Here is a 25274-nt window from a genome sequence, read left to right on the forward strand (position 1 = left end):
TAAAGAGCAGCCACTCCCTGGTGCCAGCCCAGTTACCAGTCCCCTGGCACTTCCTGCAGTGCCCAGATGACAGCCAAGGAGGACCAAAACACAGCAGATCAGCCACAAGGCATCCTGCTCTGGGGTGCAGCCCCTGGGGTGGGCACGGGGCCCCCACAAGAAGGCCTGGAATGCCAACCAGTACTCACGCCACCCTTAGGAAGGGGTTGTAGAGGAGCTCTTCGCACAGGGTGGAAGGCACTGTGGGCATGTCGTCCTCATCCCTCTTCTGGAATGACCAGAGGCCCTTGTCACAGCCTTGTCTTGACAGCCCCAGACAACTTGGCTCCACTCAGCCCTGCCCCTTCCTAGGGGGCAGGAGCAGAAGAAGGGCTGCCTCGCCCCATCTAGCCCTTGAGGGCAGCCACCCCTGAGCCAATCCTACCAGCTACCTGGGCCCCTATCCAAAGCCACCCACCCCTCTCCTCCCCAGAAGGAGCCTATCAGTGGTGGAGCCGGGGCTAAGCCAGGTCCGGTTATGTCTGACTCCCCCCTGCAGTGCCCCTGTTCCAACCTTCATCCACCCTCGAAACCTCTAGGAGGAGAGAGGGAGGAGTGGCCGCACCTTGGCCCATGACAGCTTGGCTCTCACGTGGTCATTGCTGGGCTCCACTTTCTGTGCAAACTCAAGGTTGCCCAGCGTGTGTTCGTGGCCACAGAACACCTTCTGGAGAGAGGAGGCATTCAGGGGATGCACAGTGCTGCCACAGGCAGAGATGCGGGGAGGCACTCACCCAGGCTAGCCTGGCCTCTCTCTGGACCCCAGCACCCCATGCCTGGTCTGCCTTGGCTTCTCGGCTGATGAGTGTTCATTCCGCACCCCCGTGGCACAAGTCAGAGACAGGGCGTGCAGGTCGTGGAGGGCAGCTGGACCCTGCCGGAGGGGAAGGGATGGCCGCTCACCGTCTCCGGGGGCAGGCTGCCCAAGGTCTCCGTCAGGCTCTCATACATCTGCTGAGCTGTGCTCTCCAGGCGCAAGCCACAACCAGCCACCGACAGCGCATCCCCTGGGGAGGACCGGCGGTCAGAGAAGGTGGGGCAGGGTCAGAGGGAGGCGGGGCTGGTCGGGCGGGGCAGCCAGTACCCGAGAACACCGCGGGCGGATCCGGACACTCCTCTTCCCACAGGAAGTAGCTCATGTGGCCGGAGGTGTGGCCCGGCGTCAGGAGACAGCGCACGTGGATGGCCCCAAACTGCGGCAGAGGGGCGGGCGGCTGGTGAGGCGGGAGGGCCCAGGGCGATTCCCCGCCCTCCCGGGCGCGCGCTCACCCGCAGCTCCTCGCCGTGCACCAGCCTGCGGGTCAGCGCGCAGATGCGCTCGTCCGCGCCCAGCACGGCCAGCCCCGGCCGCAGCCGCGCCAGTTCCGCGTTGCCCCGCGCGTGGTCCCTGCGGACGGGCGGAAGCAGGATCACGCCAGGGTCGGGGTGGGTCAGGGGCGATGCCCTCGCGCCTCGGCCCGCCCCGACCGCGCTCACCAGTGGTGGTGGGTGGTCAGCACGGTGGTCAGTGATACCCCCTCCCGGCCCACGATCTCCAGCAGCTGAAAGGGACGGGTGTTAGGTAGATTTGGAAGGGTCAGCTGGCCGCCCCCCGCCCCCGCCCCCCGCTAGGGCGTCAGGTGTGATGTACACAAAGTCCCAGGCGGGCCAGGGGCCGTGGGGGTAGGGGAGACGCAGCAGACAATAACTGAGCGCCCAGGGCGAACGACAACAGTTAGGCACCAGCGAGGGCGAAACGGAGGTCAAGTCCTAACTTCGGGGCAGACCCAAGATATCGCGGAACGGCAATCGCCAAGTACCCAGAAATCAGAGAACAGGGGCAAGGGCTATTCCAACCACGGCGGTCGGGGGACCCCAGTGGCCCTCCCCGCCGCCCACAGGTTGCCCTCACCCTCTTGGGCACGGCCACGTCCACGGCCACAGCCTCCCGCGTGTGCTCCTCGATGACCAGGTACATGTAGTTATCCTCGAGCACAGGGATGACCTTGACCTTCATGGTCGCAGAGCTCAGGCACCCCGCGTCTTCTCCTCGAGAGGCCCCCCAGGCTTCCGAACCTCTTCTTCAGGGCGGGGGGTTCCCTCTCCAGACCAAGGCAGGGCTGTGCGAGGGAGGGCTCAGCTCTACACACTTTGGGGGCCAGAGAGGGAGCCCGCTCGCTGCTCCGCGGACTTCCTGGAGGACCGGTGCGGAAGCCCACGCCCCAAGCTCAAGCCGGGCCGGCCAGTACGGACGCCAGCACCCAGGGACAGCGACGCGGCCGCCGCCGCCAGCAGCCGCCGCGCAGGCCCCGCCCCCACGACGACACCGCCCGCTTGACGCGCAGGCCCCGCCCCTCGCGACGACGCAACCGCCCGGGCCCCGCCCCTCCCGCGCCGCCGGCCCTGCCTTCCCCTTGAACCACGCCCCCCAAGCCACTCCGGGGTCGCGCCTAGGCCACGCCCCTCTCCGGCCACGCTCCGCCCCCCAGGTACACACCCCGCCGCGGCGCGACACCGGCCCCGAACCGTTTCCTTACCCGCAGGGGCTGCGCCAGACTACTGCGCCGACCGCCTGAAAGATGGCCGGACAGAGACGGGCCTCAGGCGCTGGCCACGGGGTCTGAACGCAGCGCGGCGCTCGGCCCGTCCGCCGCCAACGGCCCGTGCCCGGGCACAGGAAGCAAACGTGCGCGTGCGGGGGCGCGCGCGTGCCCGACGGGGGCCTCACGCACGTCCGCGTCCGCAGCGCCAAGCGCTGCGGCGCCGCCTCCGCGAAGCCCTCCTGGCGCCCGGGCTAAGCCCGTCCTCCTGAGCCCCCAGACCCCTGACTGGAACGTCTGCGGCCCATTCCCCCAGGCTGGGGACGGCGAATCTGCAGGTTGCTCACCTGCCCATCCCAGCGCCACACAGAAGGCGCCTACTGTGTGAACCCCCATGGCGGGGCACGGCACCCTGCGTGAGGACAGCAGTAACAGCCGCGGCCGCTCCCTTCTGTGCTGGGCTTGCTCATGAACTCCTCGTTCCATCGGTGCCCAGGCTAAATGCTGCGGCGCCAGTCTGCAGTTCGCAGATGAGAACACAGAAACCAGAAAGGCCGGGTATCCGTAGACGGAATGAGCTAAGAGTCCCCCTCCCTGACTACCCTCAGGGGTGGGGCCCCAGAGACTCCGGGGACCAGCAGGGGACCAACAGAGGCCTTGGCAACACAAGGCACCATGTTGCAGCAACAGGCCAGGAGGCAAGGCGGCCCTGCACTTGGGGAAGCCAGGGTTCCTTCTGCCTATGGAGCATGCGGCAGCCACAGGCCCCAGGCCAGGGCCCCCACCTGGGGCCATTGGGAATGTGAGTCCCTCCAGGACACTTCTGCTTCTGCCATGGGGTCGGGGGTCCTCCCTATCCCCTCGGAAGCCAGGAGAAACTGCCCTAGCTCAGGCAGGCTGTGTGTGGAGGGGGTATTGGGAGGGGGGAGTGCGTGGCTGGTGGCTCCTTGGGAGTGGAGGCCACCGCCCAAACCTGAGACCCAACTGGGGGATGGGGGGTGATGCCTCCCCAGGTTCTGCCACAAGTGGAGGGCTGGACAACCAGCCTCAAGACAGAGCTTCCCTTGGATCTAGAGCTGAGTGAGGAGCAGCGGCTGCAGGTGGGTGTGGGGGCCCTAGGGTGCTAGCTAGCAAGAGGGAGGGTCCCAAAGGCACCACCGCTTACCTGGCCACCCACAGATCTCCAAGGAGTTGGTGGACCTGCAGATCACAACTCATCACCTGCAGGAGCAGCATGAGGCTGAACTCTTTGAGCTGAAGAGTGAGGTGGGTGCTGGTACGTGCCCACGTGTGCCAGCCTAAGCACGCGGGGGAGGGTGCCTACCTAGGACCAGTGCTGTGAGGGGTCCAGGTACACCCCTGTGATTGTGCACACTCATGCAGTGTCTGTGAGTCCCCATGTCTCCCGTGTGTGTGTCCCTGTAGGGACCCAGATGATGCTGACCTACTCTGGTCACCCTGCAGGTTCTCCGGCTGGAGAGCCGGGTGCTGGAGCTGGAGCTGCATGGAGATTGCGCAGCCCCCCCCGAGGCTGGCCTGGGGCACCGCCAGGAGCTGGCACGGGGGCTCCAGCACAAGGCCCGTGAGCAGGGACACTCCATCCACCATAAACCCCAGGTCACCACGAGTGCATGGAGGGCCTGGCTGGGTGGGAGTCCAACAGGGGTGCAGCGGAGGCACAGTGAGGCTGGGACCGGCTCTCCCATACAGGCACCGCCTGAGGACTTCCCGACCCCTAAAGATGAACAGCAGAAACCAGGGAACAGCGTGAGTGTGCAGCCACCTAGCCTGGAGACCTGTCCAGATTCCTCCCAGCCCAGGGTGGTGTGGGGCAGTGCCAGGAACCCAGGGCTTGTGTACCCGCAGCTGCCGGGAGGATGGAAGCGAGTGCTGGAGCAGCACGAGGCCCGGGAGCAGGCACTGGAGGCCCGTGTGTGAGTGGCTGCCGCACTTGGGACGGGGAGGATCCAGTACCACGCCAGGCTCAGAGTGGCTCTTCCCAAGAGCAGAGGGAGTCCCCCACCCTGGCTCAGCTGAGCTTCTCACGCATGTCCGCAGGGCAGACCTGGGCTTGCAGCTGCAGGGAGCCCGAGAGGAAGCCAGGACAGCCGGGCAGCGACTAGCTGCACAAGCCGTGGTGAGGCCCAGCCCTACCCACTCTGAGATCTAGTAGGAGGTGTGGCACAGTCAGCAAACGTCCGCCTCCACCTCCAGGTGTTGTCTGCCTGCCAAGGCCAGCTCCGCCAGGCTGAGGCAGAGAACGCCCAGCTGCAGCTGCAGCTCAAGAAGATGAACGAAGAGTACGCCATCCGGTTGCAGCGATGTGCCCGAGCTGTGGCCGTGAGCACTGGGTGGGGTGGCCCTGCGGTGGGGGGGCGGCCGCGCGCCCTGGGGAGTCCAAGCCTAGCCTGGGTGTGCAGGACTGCTTCAGGGAGACCTCGTGGGCCCCGCCGGCTGCACTGCCCGATCCGCTCCGCAGAGAGGATTGTGGGAAGCAGTGTGCTCCCAGCAAGCCCCGCCCTCCTCAGCCCTGGCCCCACCCCCAGCCCCGCCCCATCCTCTCCAGGAGTTTCCGACCGGCGCCGGCCCGCAGCCGGCAGCCGCAGCCCTCCGGACATTCCTGGAGACCACTCTGGAGGACATCCGGGCCGCGCACCGCAGCCGTGAGCAGCAGTTGGCCCGGGCTGCTCGTGCCTACCGCAAGCGCCTGGCCGATCTGAGCCGCAGACATGAGGAGCTGCGGGCCGCCCACAGGTGGGCCCCTCTCTGATCGGGCACCTGGGGTGAGGTGGCCCTATGTGACTTGGCATGTGCCTTAGTGTGCAGCAGGTGCTGGCAGACTCCATCGGGGCACCCGGGACCCCCAAAGCTACTTCTGATGCAGCCACCTCAGACCTGGAGCCACTGCCTCTGCACCTGGTCACCGAACTTGGCCACCCAGGAGAGGACCGGGCCAGGCTGGAGACGAAGCTCCAGAAGCTCCTGGCCCAGGTGAGCTCTCCCTGCTGCCCTACACTGGCCTTGAAGCACAGCACCCCAGAACATACCCCAGGCCCATCACAGGCTCAGTAAAGACCCACTCCCTGAGCAGCTTGCCTCACTCAGCCAACAGACAACCCCTACCACGGCCCACCAGGCTCATGCGCTGCTCTTGTTCCTACAGAAGGGACCCAGTGAAGCCTCCCAGGGGGGCACATCAGAGCCACAGTGAGTACCCTGGGTGGGTGGCGGGGGACCTGCAGGGCGGTCATTCATTTATTCCCCCAACTCGAAGCCCTGGGTGGGTTTTTTGGTTGCAGTGATGAACAAGGTGGCCCATCTGTGCCTTGGGTTTCCGTCTGTATAGGAGACATCAATAATCACAGAAAGTCAAGTGCCTGGGTGAAGTGGGGCCCTGATAGGAGAGGGGCTAATCTTGAATGGGAGGGTCAGGGAGATCCCCTGAGGAAGGGACAGTTCAGTGAGACCCAAGGGACCTCAGGATGAAGAGGTATGGTGAACAGCCAGCAGAGACCCTGGCCCGGGGAAAGGACAGGGGCAGACTGCCTGGTGACTTTCACAGCCCTTGCTTCTGGACCTCCATGTTCCTAACTGTGCGATGGGCAGGGGCTTGTGTCAGCCCAACTCCCAGGGTTTTGAGAAATAAATCCCTAGAATGGGGGAAGGCCCCCCATCAACATCCGTACAGCACTGGTCACTGTCTGGCCTTGTGGCTTAGCCCTCTGTGAGCGGCCAGCGGGCCCCCTGGGCCTGGGCTGCCCTGCCACCATGTACTGTTGGCTCAAAGGCCCAAGCAGAGCCCATGGTGGACAGGTGGGCCTGTGCTGTCTTGACCTTGCTCTCAGCAGGCAAGTGAGGGATCTAGGTGCCCCAACTTGAGCAGCGTGATTGGTCAACACCTGGCCTAATGCTGGCCCTCAGACCTGTCCCTCCCTCTCCTCGCAGGTGCCAGGAAGCTGCATCCTGGGCCCAGATCCACCAGAAGCTCCAAGACTTCTCCCGTGGCACCCAGGTAATAGGTAAGGCCTGGCTGGGGGCCCCTTCTTACACTTTGTCCGGCCTCACAGCTTAGGCCCTCCCCATGCCAGGCGGAGCTGGAACGCGAGCGGGCGCAGCTACTGGTACGGGCCATGATGGCTGAGGAGCAACTTTCTGAGCTGCAGGAGTATGTGGACCAGCACCTCGGCAGGTGGGCTGGGTGTGACCCGAGGGCCTCAGTCCCAGGCAACAGAGAAGGGCTTGTGCAGTCAGGCAGGTGACTAATCCTGAGCCCTCTGAGCAGGTACAAACAGGAGATCCTGAGGCTCAGGAAGCTCGCGGGTACAGAGGACGCCTGGAAAGCAGGGGCCACACCTCCAATCAAGCCCCAGCACCCAAAGACCCGAAGCCGCTAGCCAGTCGTCAGACTCAGAGCAGAACCCTTCACAGCCAGCATGGAGGCCTCCTGACAGCATCCCCTTGTGGGGGGGGGGGGGATTCCACCCAGCCCTCCACCCAACAAGAGTGAGGATGGAGTCCACCGAGTCTTTATTGTGTCCAAATGATCAGCTGGCCTGAGAACTGGGGGCCCCAGGGACTGAGGTGGAACTGGGTCCTGGGGAAGCCTGAGCAGCTGACCCACCACTATGGACATCATAGGCCCAGACACGGTCCACACCCTCACCCATCACAGCCACAGGCTGCCAAGTGGGGAGGGGGAAGCGCCCCGACACCACTCGGGCCCCTTCAGGCAGCTCTGCCTGCAGCTTGTCTTCTAGCAGCGGGAGCTGTGGGAAAGAGCAAGAGGGTAGGGTGCGCAGGATGGAGCAGGCCACCATGTGCATCTCCCCCAGGCCCAGCACATACAAGGAGGATGGCCTGAGCCTCCCCTCAGCTAGCAGACCCCAGACCTACCACGCTAGGGGCCAGGAACACAGACACGTTGTGGCAGTCCCTCAGATTCACCTGCAAGAAGAGGTCCCCCCAGCAAGGAGTAGCGCCCCAGCCAAGGAGGAGGTCTGGTGGGCATGGGGTCATTGTGGCTTCCAAGTCCTGGCCCCAGCCCACGCAGGTGGCAGGGAACCTAGGGTTGTCAGCATGGTGGCCAACCCAGCACTGGAAGTGTGGAGATCAGGTGTGGGGTCTGAGGGGCTGCGGGACTCCCTGGGTTACCTTCCAGAGGTCCTCACGGCGGTAGCAGACGCTGCCGGCACAGCCCGCCCTCCAGGCATGCAGCCGAGCCAGCCCCACTAGCCACGGGTTCAGCTCGTAGCCCACAGCCGGGCGGAGACCACACCTGTAGGCGGCCAGCACCTGCGGGCACAGAAGACTGTGGGCACCAGAAGGTGGGGAGGTGAGCTGGTGAGAGGGGCCCCCCCTGCACGCACTCCTTACAATCCTGCCATCTCCAGAGCCCAGGTCCACCATCTTTCCAGGACGGCCTCGCAGTAGCGACAACACGTGCTCCACCTGCCGCTCACTCGCACCGACGTAGGGCACCTGGGCAAGGAGGCAGGCGGGGCTGAGTCCCCAAACCCGAGTCCCACGGCGGGGAGGGGAGGGGTCGCGGGGCCGGCCTCTGGAGCCTCCTCTCTGGGCGCGGGCGTCCCGCCCCACCTGCAGCCCGTCCCCGCGCGCCCCCGCCCCGCACCTGCAGCCGCAGCGGCACTCGGCGGAAGCCGGGCTGCAGCAGCAGCGCCCACACGGCGTAGGCCGCCAGGCCTGAGCCCACCGCCGCCTGCAGCAGCTCCGGCGCGCCCAGCCGCCGCTCGCGCAGCTCCGCCAGTGCCTCGCCCGGGTCGTCCTGCTCCATGGCCGCGGGGCGCGCGCCTCAGGCTCGTCCCGCCCCCACGTCCCTCCGGGGACCGGGTCCGAGACCCTGCGGCGCCGCGTCCGCCGGGCTCCTGGAGACGACACCGGAAGTGGCGGGGCGGAGGCCTCGGAAGGGCGCCGGAAGCGGCCTACCACTGGCGTTCCGGCCCGTCCCGGGGCCCTTCCCGCGCGTTCCGGGCCGCGGAGCCTGGCCCCACCGGTCCCGCTCGAGCAGTCCGCGCCCGGGGGGAGCTCTGGCACGGGGACCTGGCGGACCACAAGAACCCGCGCAGGGAGACGCGACACAGCCGCCGACCTCAGAGAGGGCTAGACGCTGCAGGGAAACGGGGTGCTGCGGCTGCAGGGAAGGGGAGCCGCCACGGGGCGGCAGGTCCCCCCGACGACGGTTCCCGCGGACCCTGCGGTCCCCACGGAGCCCGGGGGCGGCCGTGGAGCTCGGGGGGAGGGGCTCCGGGAGGTGGGGCGGCGACGAGGCCGCACGCTGCCCCGGGGAGGGTCCCGGCGAGCTGTGTGTCCGCCCCAGGGCGCCCCGAAGGCCAGCCGCACCAGTGACAGGTGCAGGGAGGACACCGTCCCGTCGCTCGAATGCACGGGGAGTGCAGGGTGCGCCGGGGTCTGAGGAAGTTGCGAGCTCCTCTCAGCGGCAGGGACGAGGACGGGTAGCGGGCTGATGTTGGCTCTCTATGAGTGTGGTAGGAGGGAAGCTGGCCCAGCCACAGGGGTGCGAGGAAGAGCCCCAAGACTGGGAGACTACCTTCCTTCTCCAAAAAGTGTCCAAAAATTTGAGATTCGAGGGGTGACCTGCCAAAGCCTGGGGGTGAGAGAAGCAAGTGGGGGGTGGGGGCAGAGCCTGGGTCCGGTAGCAGGGCCAGGTGTCCTCATTCCACCCTGAGGCCAGGTGTCTCCTGAATGTTAGGGACTTGGACCCATCCACCGCCCCGGTCAAGAGCCTCGGCATCAGACCATATAAACATGCCAGAAACCACCGCCCCCACCCCCAAGTACAGACGGCCCCCACATGCCTGCCTGCACTTGGCCCCAGCTGCCACCAGCCCTGAAAGATGGGGGTCCCTGGGTGGCAGGGGACCCCAGTGCTCTGCTCCCAAGACCTGAGGACTGGGGAAGTGGGGTGGCCCCACCTAGCTCACAGCATTCTGTCTCCTTTGGGGCTGTCATGGGGCCCTCCCCAGAAAAAAAGGTTGTTTATTAGGCTCTAGGCTGGGCGGGTGCTTACAGCACCCCGCTCCGTGTCTTTTGTTCCTGTGTTATCGCGGGGCCTAGACGAGCGCCTGGCAGACAATAAAAGCTTATTGACTGAACGAACGCACCTAACCTGATTCCCCAGTGCCCAGCCCGCAACACTCATGTTCACATCTGGCGCTCTGGTCCTTAGCCTTTGGACACTGGGCAGCTGTGTGAGTGCCCGCGCCCGGGGGTGCCCCTGGGCCAGCTCCCGTAGCCCAAGGCCCCCACGTACATGCTCACACGCACTGCTTCCCCTTGGCCCCTCCCCCCAGGGCAGGCATGAAGCCCTGGCCCAGGACTTTGAGGCATGTCTTGGAGTACCATGGGGGCTCCTTTGGCCCTGTTAGCCACACCCACAACTGCCCTTTCTGCACTTATGAACAGAGTACTGGTTGCAAAGCTAGCACTTCCTCCGGGGAGGGTGCGTGCATGGGAGGCTCGGGCACTTCCTGAGTCAGGTGCGTCGAGACCGATGTCCAACCGAGAGCCCACCCCAGAGCAGCTGCCCCGCGTTTTTTTATTTTTATTTTATTTTTATTTTTTTTAAAGATTTTATTTATTTATTCGACAGAGATAGAGACAGCCAGTGAGAGAGGGAACACAAGCAGGGGGAGTGGGAGAGGAAGAAGCAGGCTCATAAGCGGAAGAGCCTGATGTGGGGCTCGATCCCAGAACGCCAGGATCACGCCCTGAGCCGAAGGCAGACGCTTAACCGTTGTGCCACCCAGGCGCCCCCCCCCCCGCGTTTTTTTAGACAGGTGGTCCGAGAGGCAGTCCACAGTGACCCCTGGTATGGCCAGGGGCCTCCTTCTAACGAAAGGCTGTGGAGAGCTGACCAGAAAGTCAGGACAGACACCAAGGGTGAGGGTGCTGCTTGGCCCTGGAGAGGAAGCCGTCCTTGGGGCCTGTCTGGACAGTGCGAAAACCTCCCGACGGAAGGAGGATGAGGCGCATACATTCATCTCCGCCTTCTCTGCTCTTTGCTAAGATACTCCTTGGAGAGGGAAAGGGGGCAGATGGGGAGACAACCGTCCGCAGTCCAGGGAAGAGGTCCAGGCTGGAGATCCTAATGTAGGGTCATCCGCAGCCTGATGGTTTTTAAAGCCACAGGCTGGTCCAGCTCTCCAGTGAAAGGATACTAACGGCGTGGAGGAGAGGTCTAGTTCCTGAGCACAGAGCACCCTACGATTGGGAGTTAGGGAAGAAGGGAGCAGCGGTGAACCTCAGGAGGGGCAGGTGGGCAGACACCCACAGGAGCCTACCTCCCTTACCCATAATTGTCAGCCGAATCTGGAGGAAGGGGCCCTGCGACTGGGCCCTGCACTGACTTGTCCCTCTCCTAACCTCAATTCCTGCCTGACAGATGACACAGCCTCTGGCCTCCACCCTCACCGTCAGCCCCTTCCTCAGGGTAGACTGACCGGTAAGGATGGGAAGCTGCTTCTAGGGCTCAGCCCATCAGCCCACGCATCCCCCCACTACAACCTGAGCTTCGGCTCTCTTGGGAATTGGGGGGTTGGGGTGAGCAGAGTCAGCGTGCCCCCCCACCCCAGGGGCATTCAGCCTCAGGGTCCCGGGCTTTGTCCCAAACTGCACTGGCCATTTGTGTGTCTGAGGCTGAGGAGGACGGTGGAGGCAGCAACAATAGGGCCAGTGGCGGGAATCGGTCCTTAGAGACCCCATTATATGGCCCTGCCCCTCCAGAAATGGGCAACATGCCCAACCCGACGGGGGAGATCCCACTCCCCGGAGGCTTTGAGCCATGTCGGGATGCTCTGCACATCTCAGGGCCCTCCGGACAGAGGGGCCCATTCTTCCCGGAGGGTGGGGTGGGACCAGGATGACTGCTGGGCTCCCAGCGCACTACAGCAAGAAGTCCAGCACCCTGCCCAATGGCACCCCGTTCCCTCACAGGCTAGGAGCGGTGTCTGCCCCCCCAAGGGACCCCGCCCACCTCAGACCTTGGGAGTTACAGCCCTTTTCCACTTCCACTGAGTTACAGAAGACCTGGCATTCAAGGTGTGAGCAGCGGCGCGGAGGCTCACGTGGAGGGGAGGGTCCCCGTTTCCCCACAAGCCAAGCAGCAGCTCCTCCCTGAGGCATGGGCTGGGCCCACTCTCCCACTCGCGAGCTGGGTAGCCTTAGACCAGGCACCACGGCCCTGAGCCTCAGTGTCCCACTCTGAAGCAGAAATCGGGGCAGTCCTCAGGGCTGGGGGGGCTCAGATGACGGAGGGGCCAGTTCAGGCATGGACCTTCTGTCTGCGCGGCCGAGGAAATCGGCGTTCTTATGGGTTATCGCTCTTACCTTGGAAACAGCGGGTCCCGCCTGGAGGCAACCCCTTCCCACTACCCTCGATCAGCCCCCCCCTCAGTGCCCTCTCCCAGGCCCCTCAGTCCAGGGCCACCTCCCAGGGGCCGAGGTGGTTGGCGAGGGCAGCAGCACAGCACGGCTGAAGTCCTGGAAGTGAGGTGCACAGCCCAGCCGGGCCTCACCAAAGTGGCTCCAGCCCGTGAAGAGGACGGTGCTGGGGGCTGCCCGGACGCCACAGTGAGCAGGATGTGAATGGAAGCCTGCACCCGGCCCCCTGACGCCCCCACCCAGAACAGCGGCAGTGTCTGCCGGAGGACACAGTAACACGCTCCCACAGCTCTGTGTCACAGGCAACCCTGTGGATGGTTCCCTTGTTCACTGTGGGGAGACACGCTGGCCAGTGGCACGCAGGGCAGGGAGGACCCCAGGCTCCCCCCATGGCGGAGATGCTCACCAGAGATGGCGCCGTCAGCAGGAGCTTAACGTCACTGCAGGGACCTGCAGGCAGCTGGCATGAAGGGGAGACGGTGAGTGTAGGTCCTGCCCTCTCCTGGACCACTCTAGGCCTCCCCCCAGGTGGAGGCAGGAGGGAAAGGGCAGGCCACCAGACCCTCCCCTCGGGGCCTGACAGCAACTGGGGACCCGAGGGAGCCTGTGGGCACCTGACCCTTGCACACGCATGCATGCACAGACATAGGAGTAGGGGCTGTGCCCAGCGTGCAGGCATGAGGGCTCACACACCGGAAGTGGGTGTCCGGGGGGCACATCTCAGACACCCATCTTAACAGGTGCACACCGGCATGCGGTGACCCCTATGGATTCCCAGAGCTGCCTCCTTGGGCCCAAAGACACCAGCCCAACCCAGGTGGGTGGCAGGAGGCTGTCGTGAGCTTTGGGGTCTCTGGCCTAGGACCTGGGGCAGAACAGAAAGACCCCCTTCCCCTGTGGGGTCAGGTTCCACGTGCTACGAAATTAAAGAGCTGGGCCTGGGAGGCAAGGCCGTGTCTCCATGGTGACCAGGCACACACAGGACTTTTGTTGTACTGGACTGGGGGAAGGGAGGGAGGTCACTGATGGGTCAAGGAGACCTGGACGGCTTTGGCTGGAGGCTTTGATTCTGTCCCCCCGTCATCCCCCAACCCCGACCTCTCAAGGACCAAGAGTCCTGCCAGCCTTTTCCCGAAGTTGAACCCCGAGGGATTGCCCACCCTCTTTCTGTCTCTTCCACCTGTGCTCACTAGCTGTGTGACCTTTAACAACCCACTTCACAGTCATGGCTCGGTTTCTCCCTCTGTACAATGGGGATGACAGACGCATCCCCACCGAGCCCATCACTCAGCATCAGCACCAAGACCGTGGGCCTGTGGAGGCCGTTCTGCAAACCTGTCCTCCTGCATTTCAAAGCGGAAGGAGGCCACGCGGCGCTGTCGGGGTGTGAGGTGGCCTGCAGGAAGAGGGCCCTGCGCTCACGGGTCCCCAGCGCACGCATCGGCCCCTCGATGGGCCCAAACCCTCGGCCAGCAGCAGCTCCCGGGCGCCGCCCGCCCCCTCCGGGAAGACTTGCGCGCCTGCGAAGGGCCACGCGGGGCGCAGGCAGGCGATTCCGGAGCGCGTGCGGGAGTCGGAGCCCGCCAGGGACAGGCGCAGCGCCCTGGCCGGTACAGCCACTGGATCACGCCCTCCGAACAGACCAGCGACAGCTTCCCCACGCCGCCCGGCTCCCGGGTCAGGCCTCAGGGGACAGGACAGGACGGGAGGCGCTGAGGCAGGCAGCTCGCGTCCTCCCCCGGCGCACAACCCGCCCGGCGCACCCTCCCCCGAAGCCAGCCGCAGCTGCGTTCACCTAGTTCTCTGGACCCCGGGGGCATGGAAGGGCAGCACAGCCCCAGAGCGCGGCCTTCCGGGGCTTCGTACCTGCCGCTCCAGCTGCAGCGGTCCTCCGAGGAGCCTGCGCAGGTGGTGGTGGCCAGGAGGCCCGAGCGGCGCGCGGCCGGAGCGCAAGGGGTGCCAGGGCGCGGGCGGGCGGCGGCGGCTGCAGCACCCGGGGCGCCGGCCAGCCGGCCAGCCGCGCGCACCCTTCCACCCGCTCAGCACCGGGAGGCCGAGCTCCAGGCTCTGCGTTGCCCTCTCGCCCCCCTCACCCCCACCCCGGTATCCCCCTATGCGCCCTTGTCCTCGAGACCTTGGCCGGGATAGGAGTGGGAGTAACGCCCACTGGAACCTCTCTGGGGGGTAGGAGGAAGAGCAGCTCCCCTCAGGTGGCCCTTTCCAAGAGTGGACCCTGGGTGTCCAGTCCCCATCCTGCCCCAGCCCGGCTCTGCTGATTCGTCCCAAGAGATGGCACGGTATTCCTAGGGATGAGGGGCCAGATGCTAGGCCTCTGGGCACCATGGAAAAGCAGGAGCCAAAGAACAGCCCTGAGCCCTAAAATCAGCACTCAGGAGGTCCAAACAAGCTGAAATGGGGCCAAGACTCATGGAGGCTGAGGGGAGTGTTTGGGGGCCCAGAGATTTCCTGGTAGCAAGGAAGGAGGAGAGAGGGTGGGGAACAGACAGCCAGGTAGGGACTGGGGAGAATTCCAGGCAGGGGAGAGGAGCAGACTGCCCTGGCAAAGGCCCAGAACAGGGCAAAACGCCTGGGTCAGATCACAGAGGCCCTAGGCACAAAGCCAGGAGTACAACCACATACTCCAACCCGTGGGGTCTCTGAGAGCTTTAACCAAGGTCTGCAGGAAACAGCAGAGACTCTCGGCCACCTACGGGTGTGAACCCACCACACCACTATCGCCCTACCCCAGCCCCCCAGCTACCCCTGAGCCTGAAGGGCATGGCTGACAGATGAGGGAGGTGGCCCCAAGGGGAAGGGGGGAGACACCCACAGGCTACAAGAGACCCCTTGCTCTGGGCAAGGAGAGCGAGACGCAGCCCTCACAACACCCCAAAGGCAGCAGGTGCAACCTCAGTGTCTACCGACAGATAATGGATACACAGAATGTGGTCCGTCCAACAGCGGATACGATTCCACCTTAAATAGGAAGGAGATTCAGGAGTACCTGGGTGGCTCAGTCGGTGAAGCGGCTGCCTTTGGCTCAGGTCCTGGTCTGGGGGTCCTGGGACAAAGCCCGTGTCGGGCTCCTTGCTCAGCGGGGAGCCTGCTTCTCCCTCTCCCTCTGGCCCTCCCCCCACTCATGCTCTCGCTCTCTCTTGTGTAAATAAAGTCTAAAAAAAAAAAAGGAACTATCAAAAAATAAGAAAAAACGTAAAAAGGAAGGAGATTCAAACGCCGCCTACAGCACGGATGAACCTTGAAGGAGTTGTGCTGAGCCCAAACAGCCAGACACAGAAGGACAAATACCTTATGATTCCACTTCTACGAGGCCCCCGTCAAGTTCCTAGAGACGGACGGTAGGTGGTGGGCACCAGGGGCTGGGGCAGGGGCCGGGGAGAGGGTGTGTGATGGAGACAGAGTTTCAGGTGGAAAGTTGGGCCGGCTGCACGACGATGGGAATGTACCAAACGCTTATCCATGGGGCTCTTACTTAAAAATGGTGACGATGCATATTTTACTCAAGTAAAGATGCAAGAGGTAGAAAGGGCCTGTGCTGGGCAGTGGGAGGAGGAAAGAGGGCACTTGGGTCCGCACCACGGCTGCCCTGGCAGGGGGCACACATCCCCTTCCCACCTTCTGACCGGGCCCTGAGGGCCAGAGCCCCTGCCCAGGTCTCAGGCAGACGGTAGGCTCCAGGCGCCCTCTGGCGGCAGTGCGAGGAGTCAGCTGCGCACCGCCCCCCCAAACTCTCAGAGAATGAGTGGGTGCCTGTGGGTGCAAGGGAAGGGTTCCTGGCCAGTGGCCTGGTCCGGAAGGGGCACACACATGGCCCTGAGCCAGCTCCTCACCACCAGGCTTCCCCTGCCCAGACCTCTTGCCCAAGGTCCATGATAATGCCAAACGTCACCCACAGAAAACCTAGACAGGGGCCACCTGTCTTCACAGGTGCTGCCCCCCACCCACAAAGCACCTGGGTGGCGTTAGCCATCCAACATCTGCTACCCACGGGACAGGGAGCCCAGAAGGCCAGGCCTGCCCCAGTCGGCAGCGACCGGACGCACTGCAGGTGCTCAGTAAACACACGGGCAAGGAGTGTGTGTGCCAGTGAGCGAATGGGTGAGTGGATGACATCCCGGACCTCAGGCAACTCCCCCAGTGTCTATGCTCAGTATGGGGGCTCCTTCACAGGCCCCCAGCTCCAGACCCTTCAGGGTTCTGACCCTCCAAAAGGGGCCTCTCTCCATTGCCACCCAAAACCCAGTTCTTGGCTGGGGCTGCAGCTGATGCTGGGGCAAGGAACAGCATCCCAGCTGAGCCCCATACTCCAGCAGGGGGTGACCCCACATGGCAAAGGTCACCTGCCAGGAAGCCCGCAGTACTGGGGGCATAAGGAAGGAGCACTCATGACCAAGGCAGGTGCTGGGCTGCTCAAGGACTGGGGGGGGGGGGCAACAGGAAGGCGGGGCAGATCCGATGGGTGATGAGGGCAGGGAAAGGGCTGAGGCCCAAGAAACAGGGCGAGGGTCCCAAGGACAGGATGGAGCCCGGGGCAGACCAGGAACGAGGAAGGTGGCCAGTGGGAGGAGTGCAGGGTCAGCCCCAGGACCATTATCCATGGGAGAGCTTGGACTTGGCCTGGAGGGGACAGTGAACAGGGCTGAAATGGTGAGAAGGACCAAAGAGAGAAGACAAGGTCTTTCTTGACTTGCATAAGACCTGCCTCGGTTCTCACTTCAGCAACAGTGAGGGAGAAGGAAGGGTGTGACCTAAACAGAGGCCAGCCCTGCCCGAGTCCCCAGCTGAGCCTGTGGCCACCGAGACCCTTGCAGCCAGGACCACCCGAATCCGGTGCTCCTGCTGGCCCAGAGCATGGTGCTGCACCCCTGGGGTGGGGCTGAGGGCTGGGGACAGCAGAGACAGCTCCCCAACGGAATGCCAGGAGTGCCGGAGCCTGCCAGCTCCTGGGCCACGCAGTGATGGGCTCCGAGGGTGCCCATGAGCACTGGCCTGGATTGTCCCTACCCAGCTTGGCCTGGGGAGTCCCAGGGTGCCGGAGTGACCAGGCTGCCCAGAGACCCCATGAGGGACGTGGTCGTGTCTGCCCACTCCTCTGGTTCCCCTTCAGCTGCACCGCATTCCCCTGACCCTCACCCCCAGCAGAACCTGGCCTTGCCCACATATGGATGCTGTATCTGGAGACACGTGGCAGCAGGGTTCCTGTCGTGGGGATGTGTTCTTCCCTTTGACAAGAAATCCACCCCCAACACACCTTGCATCTTCCGGAGGAGCCAAAAATGCAGCTGTAGATTGATTTGCAGCTGAGCTAAAAATAACTGCCAGGCTCCAGCCAGGGCCCAGGAAAATATCCCATTGCTAGGAGACAGCCGCTCCTGGGAGACCGCCATTGCTAGGCGACGGGGTTGCCGTGGTGACAGCTGGGCCCTGAGTCATGCTCCATGCTGGCCGCTCCGCCCCTCTGCCCCTGGTGGGTCGGTCCTCGGTCCTGGGCGGAGGAAAGGCTGGGAGCAGAAGCTGGCAGGCAGTAAAGGGGCCCACCCCCTGACGCCCAGTCCCCACGGCCACCGGGCTTTCCCGTCCTCACTCCTGTGGGCACCCATGCTGGCAGCTGAGCGGCGAGGACAGCTGACACCCCGCACAGGGGGCACAGGCAGAGAGGGTTGCAGTGTCCATCTGGCCCTGTGCCTCCGTAGCAGGGGGCTTCACGTGGGCCATTTACAAGCCGGCATGGGGCTCTCACCACCTACGCTGTCCTAGGTGCCATGCTGACCTTCGGGGCACCCCCTTGGGCCGCAGACCCTCCCCAGAAAGGAGGATTTGTGCCATGCAGGTGGCTGCGGGCACATGTACCCAGAGCCCCCCTGAGGAGCGGCTTGAGGACCCTCCTGTGAAGAGCCCCAGGACGTCCAGAGCGGCTGCCTCGGTCCTCAGGAGCCACGAGGCCTGACCCCATCATGGGCAGCCCCAACCCCTGAGGTGACACTGGCTCCCTCTCTCATAGAAGGGTCTCAGGGCGGGATGCGCCAACAGCCTTTGCTCCTCACCCTCCCCTGACTAAAGACTGGAAAGCTCCCGCGGTCTGGACTGGGGACACTGCTCCGCGTCCAGGCATCAGGACGAGGAGTGCTCCCGGTGAGGGGTGCTTCGGGTGAGGTGATGCCCTAGGTTTGGCCCTGGAGGAAAGCCTGTGTGGCCGAAGTTCCAAGAGCAAGGGACCAGGTATCCGGCAAAGCTGCGGCCAGCAGTGCTGGACAGTCCGGCCTCCTCGGGCCGCAGCGAAGAGCAGACAGAGCCCTGGGAGCATGGAGGCTGTGTCTACACTGTAAAGTGATCCCCCTGGACTGTGGGGAGAACACGAGCTGCCCATCAGCCGTGGCGGAGAGAGAGAAGCCAGCTGGCACAGGGAGGGGTGACGGAGGTGGGAAGTGAGCAGAGCCCACGGGTCCTCGGGGCTTCTACTATCGTAGTGCCCGGTTTTCTTTGCTCAGATTCTTCCAAGGCACAGAATCTTCTCCTGCTGAGGGCAGGACTCGCTCTCTCCCTGAGGCCCCGGCCCCTGCCGAGGGGCAGACGCATCCTACTGGTCACGCACCGTCCATGCGGGGTCCGCATGTGTGGAGCCTGACCTGGAAGGCTAGCCTGCTGGACCTGCACACGAGAAGTGACTGTAATCGGACAACGCTGTCCCAGTGACCCCAAAGGTCTTCACACATCCCATTCTGACTGCCCACGCCAAGCTCCCTGCTTTGACCAGAGTCCACACTAGGGCAAGACTGTGATTCCTCAGCCCCCTCCGCACGGGATGTCGGCCTTCACCCCAGCCTCCGCAAGCTGGATCCCGTGCCCTGCACACAGCTCCCAAACAGCCAGGGTCCAGCCAGCGTGGCTCCTCCCCTTCAGCTGCCCCCACCTCACGCCAGCCCCACTGGGTCCTGTTTCCCATCAAAATGCTGCAAACACCAGCTGTTTTCATTTCTCTCGAGGGCTTCCTTAAGGCTCTTTCCCTAATGTGAAGACCCCTCTCTGTTCTCCCACACCTGATCCCTCCACAGTCTCTGCTCCCAGGGGACCCCAGGATGGGTACCATTAGCCTCCATTCTCCACTCTGAGCCTGCTGGGAGTCCTGGCATCTCCAGTCGCCAGGAGACAGTCCTGCACACCCTCCCTCCACACCCCACCCCGGCCCCTCTCCCAGCCTGGTCTCTGCAACGTGGCCACGACCACCTGCCTCCAGGGCATTCCAGACGAAACTCACCAGGCTCAAGACTGCAAAACCTAGAGACCTGTGCACACTCTGTCCTGCATAACTCCGCCCATCCTCTCTCTCTGGGGTCTCCTGTCAAGAGTCCTGTGCTCCGAAGCCACACCACCACCACCCTCCCAAGGTCACCATCCCGTGGCCCTCTTGAACTTCCATTGCACTTGTCACTCTCTGAAATGATCTGGTGGTTTACTTGTTCCTCGGCTCTGCGGGGAAGGGGGCACTGAGGGGGGTTTCTGGGCCTGGCAGCCAGCAGGTGAGCTGGAGATGGGAGGGCCACGAAGGGCTCGGAGGGTGAGGGTTAGCCCGTCCTCGCCCCCGCAGGTGGCACCGAAGGGTCTGGACGCGCGGAGCCGCCGCGCACCCCCGGGCCAGTCGCCGGCCCCAAAGAGCTCGAGTCCTCTTCCCCCGCAGGATTCCGGGACCCCACTGCTGGGCGCAGGCAGGGCTCTCCCCTGGCCAGCTCTCCGGCCGCGCGCCCTGCCCGCCCCGCCCCGCCGTGCGCGCGGGTTTGTTGTTGTGCGGGCGCCCGCGGCGAGGGGGGCGGGGGGTGTGCTGCCGGGCCGGCGCGTGCCCGTGGGCCCCGCGGCGGGAGCGCGCGGTGCGCGCGGCAGGGCGCGGCGGGCGGGGCGGGGCTCGGCATCCTCGGCGCCCCCGCCCGGGCTCGCCAACCGGATTGGCTCCCGGCGCCGGGAGCGCGCGAGGGCGCGGCGCGTAGAGCCGGGCGGGGGGGCGCGCGCGGCGCCGCCGGCGGCCGCGGAGGAGCGCGGGGAGGAGGGCGAGGGGAGGGAGGAGGCGCCCGCCCGGCTCCCTGCAAAGCGGCCTTATTTATCTGGGCACTGCCTCAGCCTCCCCGGTGGGAGGCTCGGGGCAGCCGATCCTTTCCCACCGGGGAGCGCCTCTCCGGGCGCGGCCGAGGGGGCCGGCCAGGCCGGGGCGCGGGGCGCGGCAGGGCCCTGCCGGCCAGGCCAGCACCTCGGCCGCATCCCCGCTTCGCCAGCGCCCATGCCGGGCTCCCCATGACGAGAAGACGCCGGGCGGACAGCGTGGCATGAGCCAGGTGCCCGGGCCGAGGTAAGGTGTGTGCACCGGGCCAGGTTGCGGGGCGGGGAAGGCGCCAGGCCACGCCATCGCGGCCGCCACAATGAGGATTGGGGAGGGGGCTTCGGAGAGGGCTGCCACCACCCCCGGGGTCTCACACAGGCGCAGCCCCTTCCCAGGCCGAGGCCACTGGGTTTCTGTCCCCGACAGGCCCTCCCACAGATCCTGATCCCAGCGCCGCCTGGTTGAAGCATGCTCCCCACAGCAACTGGACAAGGGCTTTGGGCCGGTGCCACCTGACCAGAGCCCTGGGGACGCAGAATTGCAGGCCCCCAGCCCACCAGGTTGGGTGAGGCCCTGGACTTCCTTTGAGCTCTGAGCTCCCCCCCGCCCCCCAACACCATGAGCCCCTGGGCCTATGAGACAGGTGCTAGATACAGTTACACTCCAGGAGGAGCCCTGTGGATGCGTGGCCAGGGGCTAGTCTGCCCTGGACACCTGGGCCTGTGTGGAGCTGCCACAGCAGGGGTGAGAGGAAAGGAGGAGGCTGGCCATGTGCCTGGTTCTGGAGGAGGGCTGGGCCTTGGCCAAGGTTGGAGGGCCTCAGAAGGGGAACTGGGCACCCTGAGGCTTGCTGGGGAGGGGTCTGGCCTCCTGGGATTTGGGGGGAAGAGAGCCCCCACCCATCATCCCACGAGGGAAGAAGGCCTAGATGTTGGAGCCTCAGGGAGCCCATGGCCCAGTGGCCACTCCTCTAGCCCCTCCCGGCCTCTGCACAGGAAGCCTTCCCTCCAAAGAGAGAGCAGATGGCAGATGCCGCTTCACCTGCCCACTTGGTCAGTCCCCTCCTGCTACCCGCCACCTCCCAGGCCCCTTCTTTCAGCCAACCCCTTTGAACAGAGGCCTGGGCTGAGACCCTGCGAGGGCCAAGGCCTGATGGAGGCTTGCTGGCCTGGCAGGAGGTGGCCATAGGGCTGGACCAGGAGCTGTGGGGACGAGGGATATCCAAACCCCTGTCATAAACCTGGGCCATGCAGGGTGGCCTGTTTGGGTCCCAGGGGACCCCGGGACTCAACTGCCTGCCGTCTCCACTCCTCGGCTCCCCTTGTCCTCAGCCACCTCTTACTTGGGCCAGGCAGGCCTCTCTGCACCTGTAATGCTGGGCGGGCTCACTGGGCAGGTGCTCCCCTCCAGTTCATGTCCACTTCTAGAGCACTTCAGTGAGTCCTGTCTCCCAGTGGAATGAGAAAACAAGTAGCCCTGCGGTCGGGGGACCGGGGACCCTCAAGACTACTGGCCTGGGCCCAGGAAGCGTGTACTGCTGAGAGCCAGGGAGACATCTCACCCCCAGGTGGGGCCCTGCTCGGCTGCCTGCAGCCCCATCTCGTCACACGTGGGTGCTCACTGCTGGGTCTCAGAGGGGAAGAGTGGAGGTGGCAGTGAAGGAAGGCTCTGCGGGCTAAGGGGGTGGTGTAGCACCTCCCCCACCGACGGACAAGGAGTGGCCTCAGCCAGACCAGCCACAGAGGGTGGGCTTGGGCCACACCACCTCACTGGCCAGGAAGAGGGCGAGGGTTTGAGGCAGCCACCCAAAGACGCAGACACTAGATGCCCCCAGTCTAGGCACTGGGGCCGGGGGCTGGGGAGCTCAGAGCCTTCAGAGGAGAAGAGCCAAGATGGTGCTTGGAGCCCAAGCCCATTCCCCAAAGTGCCCCGTCCCACGTGGCTGGGACTTGGGCTGATGAAGCGCCAGTTCTGGTCTCTTTTGAGGCCACGTGCTCCCTTCCTGGAGCCCCTGGTGCAGGGGTGGGGCAGCCTGCACCCCACAAGACTCTCTGAGCTGGGGGCGGGAAGGGAGCATTCTGCTGGCTCATGTGCAAAGTGGCAGGGATGTGAATGTGCCTGAGTCACGGGGCTTGTCATGGAGTTTGTCAGCCCGCGCTGTGTCCCCCGTCCCAAGCTACGCCTGGGTGCAACCCCCGTCCCTGGGGCTGTCACTGCAGATCAACCTGATGTGAATTTCTCTGGCTACCCACGCCCTGCCCAGCTCTACGGCCCTCACCGGGCATGGAGAAACGGTCAGTGCAGGTCCTACTGGGGCCAGACCCCTCCAGAACTCCGGGCAAGCTGTGTCAGACAGAGCATCAGAGATGAAGGAAGAGATCTCTGAGATGGGAGCCACGAGGAGTGGGGGGTTTCCTAGGCATGAGCAGTCCAAAAAGTGTCCTGGGGTGGGCATGCAGCTTGCAGCCTCTGGAGTGAGAGCAGGGGCACGACAGAGACAGTGCTGGGAGAGACCACCAGCTCATGGTCCCAGGCTTGGGGGACACAGGGGAGTGCAGGAACAGAACAGGGTACAGAAAGGAGGGAAGGGCCCAGTGTTGCCCTGTGCTCCTCAGTGCCTAGTCTGGTCTTTGGAGTCCTGGGATCAAATTCCAGCTCTGTGCAACTTCTGAAAATTCAGTCCCCAACCCTCCCTTTCCCTACTTGTGGTCAGGAAGTGTGTGAAGGGCTTGGACCAGCAATAGGGGAGTGGCACTGGCAAGCGCAGGGCAGGACCAGCTCCTCCCTCCCTTCTGGTGGCTCCTGTCCCCTCCTTGGATCTGGCCAGATTAGGGGGGATGGGCAGCCAGCCTCCTTACCATGCAACTCCCAAAGTAGGGACTCAGCCAAAAAGGAGGTGTAAGCCATCCTCTTCCCAAGGCTCTGAATAATTGCAAGGCCCACCCCAAACCCTAGGTTCTTGGAAGCCTTTTCAGAGACTGTGGCACCAACCCAACCCCAGTGACCTCCCGCCCTCACTGTGGACACCGGCCTCTGTCACAGCCAGGATTAACAAACTGAGCTACACCCCCCCCCCACCATCCACCTGCCCTCTTCTTAATCTGGCCTGTCCTCCACCAAGCCTTCTGGACACCTGGCAGCCATACCCCTTTCTGCATGACTGCCATTCCTCATTCATTCATTCATTCATCCATTCATTCATTCAGCAAGCATTCAGAGGCCATTCAGCCATGGTGCTACCTGTCTTCAAGAAGTCCCTAGCCAAAGGAAGAGATAGATGGCTTGACAGTAATGACTGAGACCCTGGGGATGCTTTTTTCAGTGCTGGGGAGTCCCACAGTGGGAGACAGGGGTGGCAGTCACACTGAGGGCTGGAGGATAAGGAGCTGGCAGGGTTAAGAAGCAGGGAGGCCTCCTGAACAAGCCGGGGGACCAGCATGTGCCCAGGCAAAGAGGGAGAGGAGAGGAGGAATACAGAACAGGAGGTCTGGCTGGACTGTAGGGTCAAGGCTGGGGAGGAGCCAGAGGTGAACCTGTAAGGTCGACACGCTAGGTCTCGGGGCCCAGTGACTCGATGGCAAAAGAGGCAGCTCCTCTCAAAGCCTCAGCATGGACATCTGCAGACTGTCAGCCTGGAAGCCACCAAGTTCTGGAGTCCTCCCAGGAGACTTGAGCCCCCGCAGCCTATCCCAGGAGGACCTCCTCCAGAATTCCGCTCCACACAGAGGCACAACACACCAGGGGCTGAGGCTGAGAATAGTGCAAGTTTGGCCACCTTTTAAAAACGCCTCTTTTCCTAGCGTTAGCTCCTGGTGCTTATTTCCAAAAGAGGAGGCAGTCCGCATCAGATTGGCAGCTGCCCCTACCCCATCCCAACAAGAAACTCCAGGCAGGTCTGAGCCTCATGGGTGCAGTGGGGGCAGTAGCAAGTACCAAAAGTGTTGGGGTCTCACAGCCCATCTGGCTGGCTGGGTGGGACGAGGCAGAGGGGCACTCGTCCCCGCCCCCCCCCCCGCCCCAGCCATATTGCCTAACTGACAGGAAGACCCATCTCTGACCGCAAGCTCAGTTCTCTCCTAAAGCTCTGACCCCTGGGCCAAGGTGTGGCTATTTCCAGTTTTGAGCCACGGAGCAAGGGATTCTCAGTGAGGCTGGGGTGTGCAGCTGGAGCCCAGCAGGACCATGGACAAGGTCAGGGAGGAGCTGGGCTGCCTGCTCCAATCCGGGGCCCAGAAGAAAAGCTGGCGGACCGGCAAGCCAGGCATGTGGGTGTGGGATAAAGGGCACCCAGGCCTCGGACACCCCCCAGGCTGAGGCCATCCTCCGCCTGGCCCCTCCCTCCCGTGGGCTCTCTCCACCGGCTGGCTTGTTTTCACCAGCTCCACCCTGAGGCCTGAAGCGTGGGGATGGGACTGTGGGCGTGTGCAAATGTGAGCTCCGGTGGGGTGGGGGTAAAGAGCCCCGCAGATGCCCGGGGCATCCACGTGCATCCCCCACCAACTCAGGCACTCCACGTGCACACCCATGGCTGGGAGCATCTTTAACCTAAATCGGCACTGCTCTGGAGTTATTTCTCCCCTGGTGCCGCCTCCGCCGCCTCCTCCGGATCTTAGCGGAGCGGGCGGCTTCTCGCCCCGCCCCGTCGCCTGCAGGGCCTCTCCCTGCTGAGCTGTGTTTGCCGGGGCCGGCCCCCACCAGCCGCCGTCCGCGCTGGAGACCGCCCGGACCTGGACTCCGAGCACGCGCAGGACGGCTGGAGGGGCGCTGTCCATGGTGCTGCGCTCCGGGGCCGAGCTCGCGACGCCTGGTCTGCGGGAAGCGGCAGAGGCTGGGTGGGCGGTGCGCCCCGAGCCCTGAAATCATGGCGCCCCGTCCCGGGGACACAGAACGTATTCGGGCTGGGGCTGCCTCTCTGAACCCAGCACAGCCCACAGGAGGGAGTCCACAGGACAGCCTCTCCCCTCATCCCTGGAGTGGGGACCAGTCGTGGACTTCCTCCTGTCCCTCCATGAGGCACTGCTGTTCCCACGGTGGTTTCCTTCTCACATACTAGTTTTAAGAGACCTGGGGCAGCCCTCATGTCAGACTACCCCCCTATCTACCACCGTGGGAAAACTAACTCCTTGGAGCTTCCGGTTCCCAATCTGAAAGTCGGGTTAACAGGGGTTCCCCCCAACACACACACACACACACAC

At 64.3% G+C, this 25274-nt stretch overlaps 4 protein-coding genes and 1 long non-coding RNA gene across 10 annotated transcripts in view; 1 reads left to right on the forward strand and 4 right to left on the reverse strand.

Moving 5' to 3' along the window:
• The window catches only part of HAGHL (hydroxyacylglutathione hydrolase like), a 4501-nt gene extending 1789 nt beyond the window's left edge, over positions 1-2712 (reverse strand). The window contains exons 1-8 of one of the 4 annotated variants that reach the window (XM_040635605.1): positions 2556-2712; positions 1931-2138; positions 1516-1580; positions 1309-1426; positions 1124-1232; positions 943-1046; positions 605-706; positions 189-268 (exon numbers count right to left, since the gene is read on the reverse strand). In XM_040635605.1, coding sequence (XP_040491539.1) covers positions 189-268; positions 605-706; positions 943-1046; positions 1124-1232; positions 1309-1426; positions 1516-1580; positions 1931-2035 — 683 coding nt within the window. In that variant the 5' untranslated portion in view covers positions 2036-2138; positions 2556-2712. Of the gene's footprint in view, positions 1-188; positions 269-604; positions 707-942; positions 1047-1123; positions 1233-1308; positions 1427-1515; positions 1581-1930; positions 2345-2555 lie in introns of those variants that run through there. The other 3 variants (XM_040635606.1, XM_040635603.1, XM_040635604.1) reach the window with 3 other exon arrangements.
• A 198-nt stretch (positions 2713-2910) lies between these two features.
• Positions 2911-7070, forward strand: CCDC78 (coiled-coil domain containing 78). 2 transcript variants are annotated; one of them, XM_040635598.1, is made up of 12 exons: positions 2911-3360; positions 3572-3658; positions 3738-3824; positions 4023-4492; positions 4617-4695; positions 4773-4898; positions 5125-5312; positions 5378-5549; positions 5722-5765; positions 6504-6570; positions 6647-6747; positions 6841-7070. In XM_040635598.1, exons 1-12 carry the CDS (start codon positions 3301-3303, stop codon positions 6950-6952), a joined length of 1593 nt encoding a protein of 530 aa, XP_040491532.1. In that variant the 5' UTR covers positions 2911-3300; the 3' UTR covers positions 6953-7070. The 2 variants fall into 2 exon arrangements, 1 of the variants encoding a protein (XP_040491532.1); XR_005836161.1 differs by lacking the exon at positions 6841-7070 and having other exon boundaries at positions 5664-5765; positions 6647-6717.
• On the reverse strand, positions 5784-6731 carry LOC121103873. Its single transcript, XR_005836164.1, has 2 exons — positions 6607-6731; positions 5784-5896 (listed from the first exon to the last, which is right to left on the reverse strand). It is a non-coding gene; the product is annotated as an uncharacterized LOC121103873 (long non-coding RNA).
• On the reverse strand, positions 7069-8456 carry ANTKMT (adenine nucleotide translocase lysine methyltransferase). 2 transcript variants are annotated; one of them, XM_040635607.1, is made up of 5 exons: positions 8188-8454; positions 7932-8036; positions 7710-7850; positions 7452-7502; positions 7069-7324 (listed from the first exon to the last, which is right to left on the reverse strand). In XM_040635607.1, exons 1-5 carry the CDS (start codon positions 8347-8349, stop codon positions 7103-7105), a joined length of 681 nt encoding a protein of 226 aa, XP_040491541.1. In that variant the 5' UTR covers positions 8350-8454; the 3' UTR covers positions 7069-7102. The 2 variants fall into 2 exon arrangements, with proteins under 2 accessions (XP_040491541.1, XP_040491542.1); XM_040635608.1 differs by lacking the exon at positions 7452-7502 and having other exon boundaries at positions 8188-8456.
• A 3550-nt stretch (positions 8457-12006) lies between these two features.
• The window catches only part of METRN (meteorin, glial cell differentiation regulator), a 14239-nt gene continuing 971 nt past the window's right edge, over positions 12007-25274 (reverse strand). Inside the window, 8 exon segments of the mRNA XM_040634463.1 lie at positions 12007-12059; positions 12062-12148; positions 13276-13353; positions 13356-13397; positions 13400-13588; positions 13591-13659; positions 13846-14003; positions 24775-24888. Of these exon segments, the coding sequence (XP_040490397.1) occupies positions 12007-12059; positions 12062-12148; positions 13276-13353; positions 13356-13397; positions 13400-13588; positions 13591-13659; positions 13846-14003; positions 24775-24888 (790 nt within the window).

The sequence above is a fragment of the Ursus maritimus genome, unplaced genomic scaffold (genome assembly GCF_017311325.1).
Source record: "Ursus maritimus isolate PB19 unplaced genomic scaffold, ASM1731132v1 scaffold_2, whole genome shotgun sequence".
In the NCBI taxonomy this organism is placed as follows: Eukaryota; Metazoa; Chordata; class Mammalia; order Carnivora; family Ursidae; genus Ursus; species Ursus maritimus.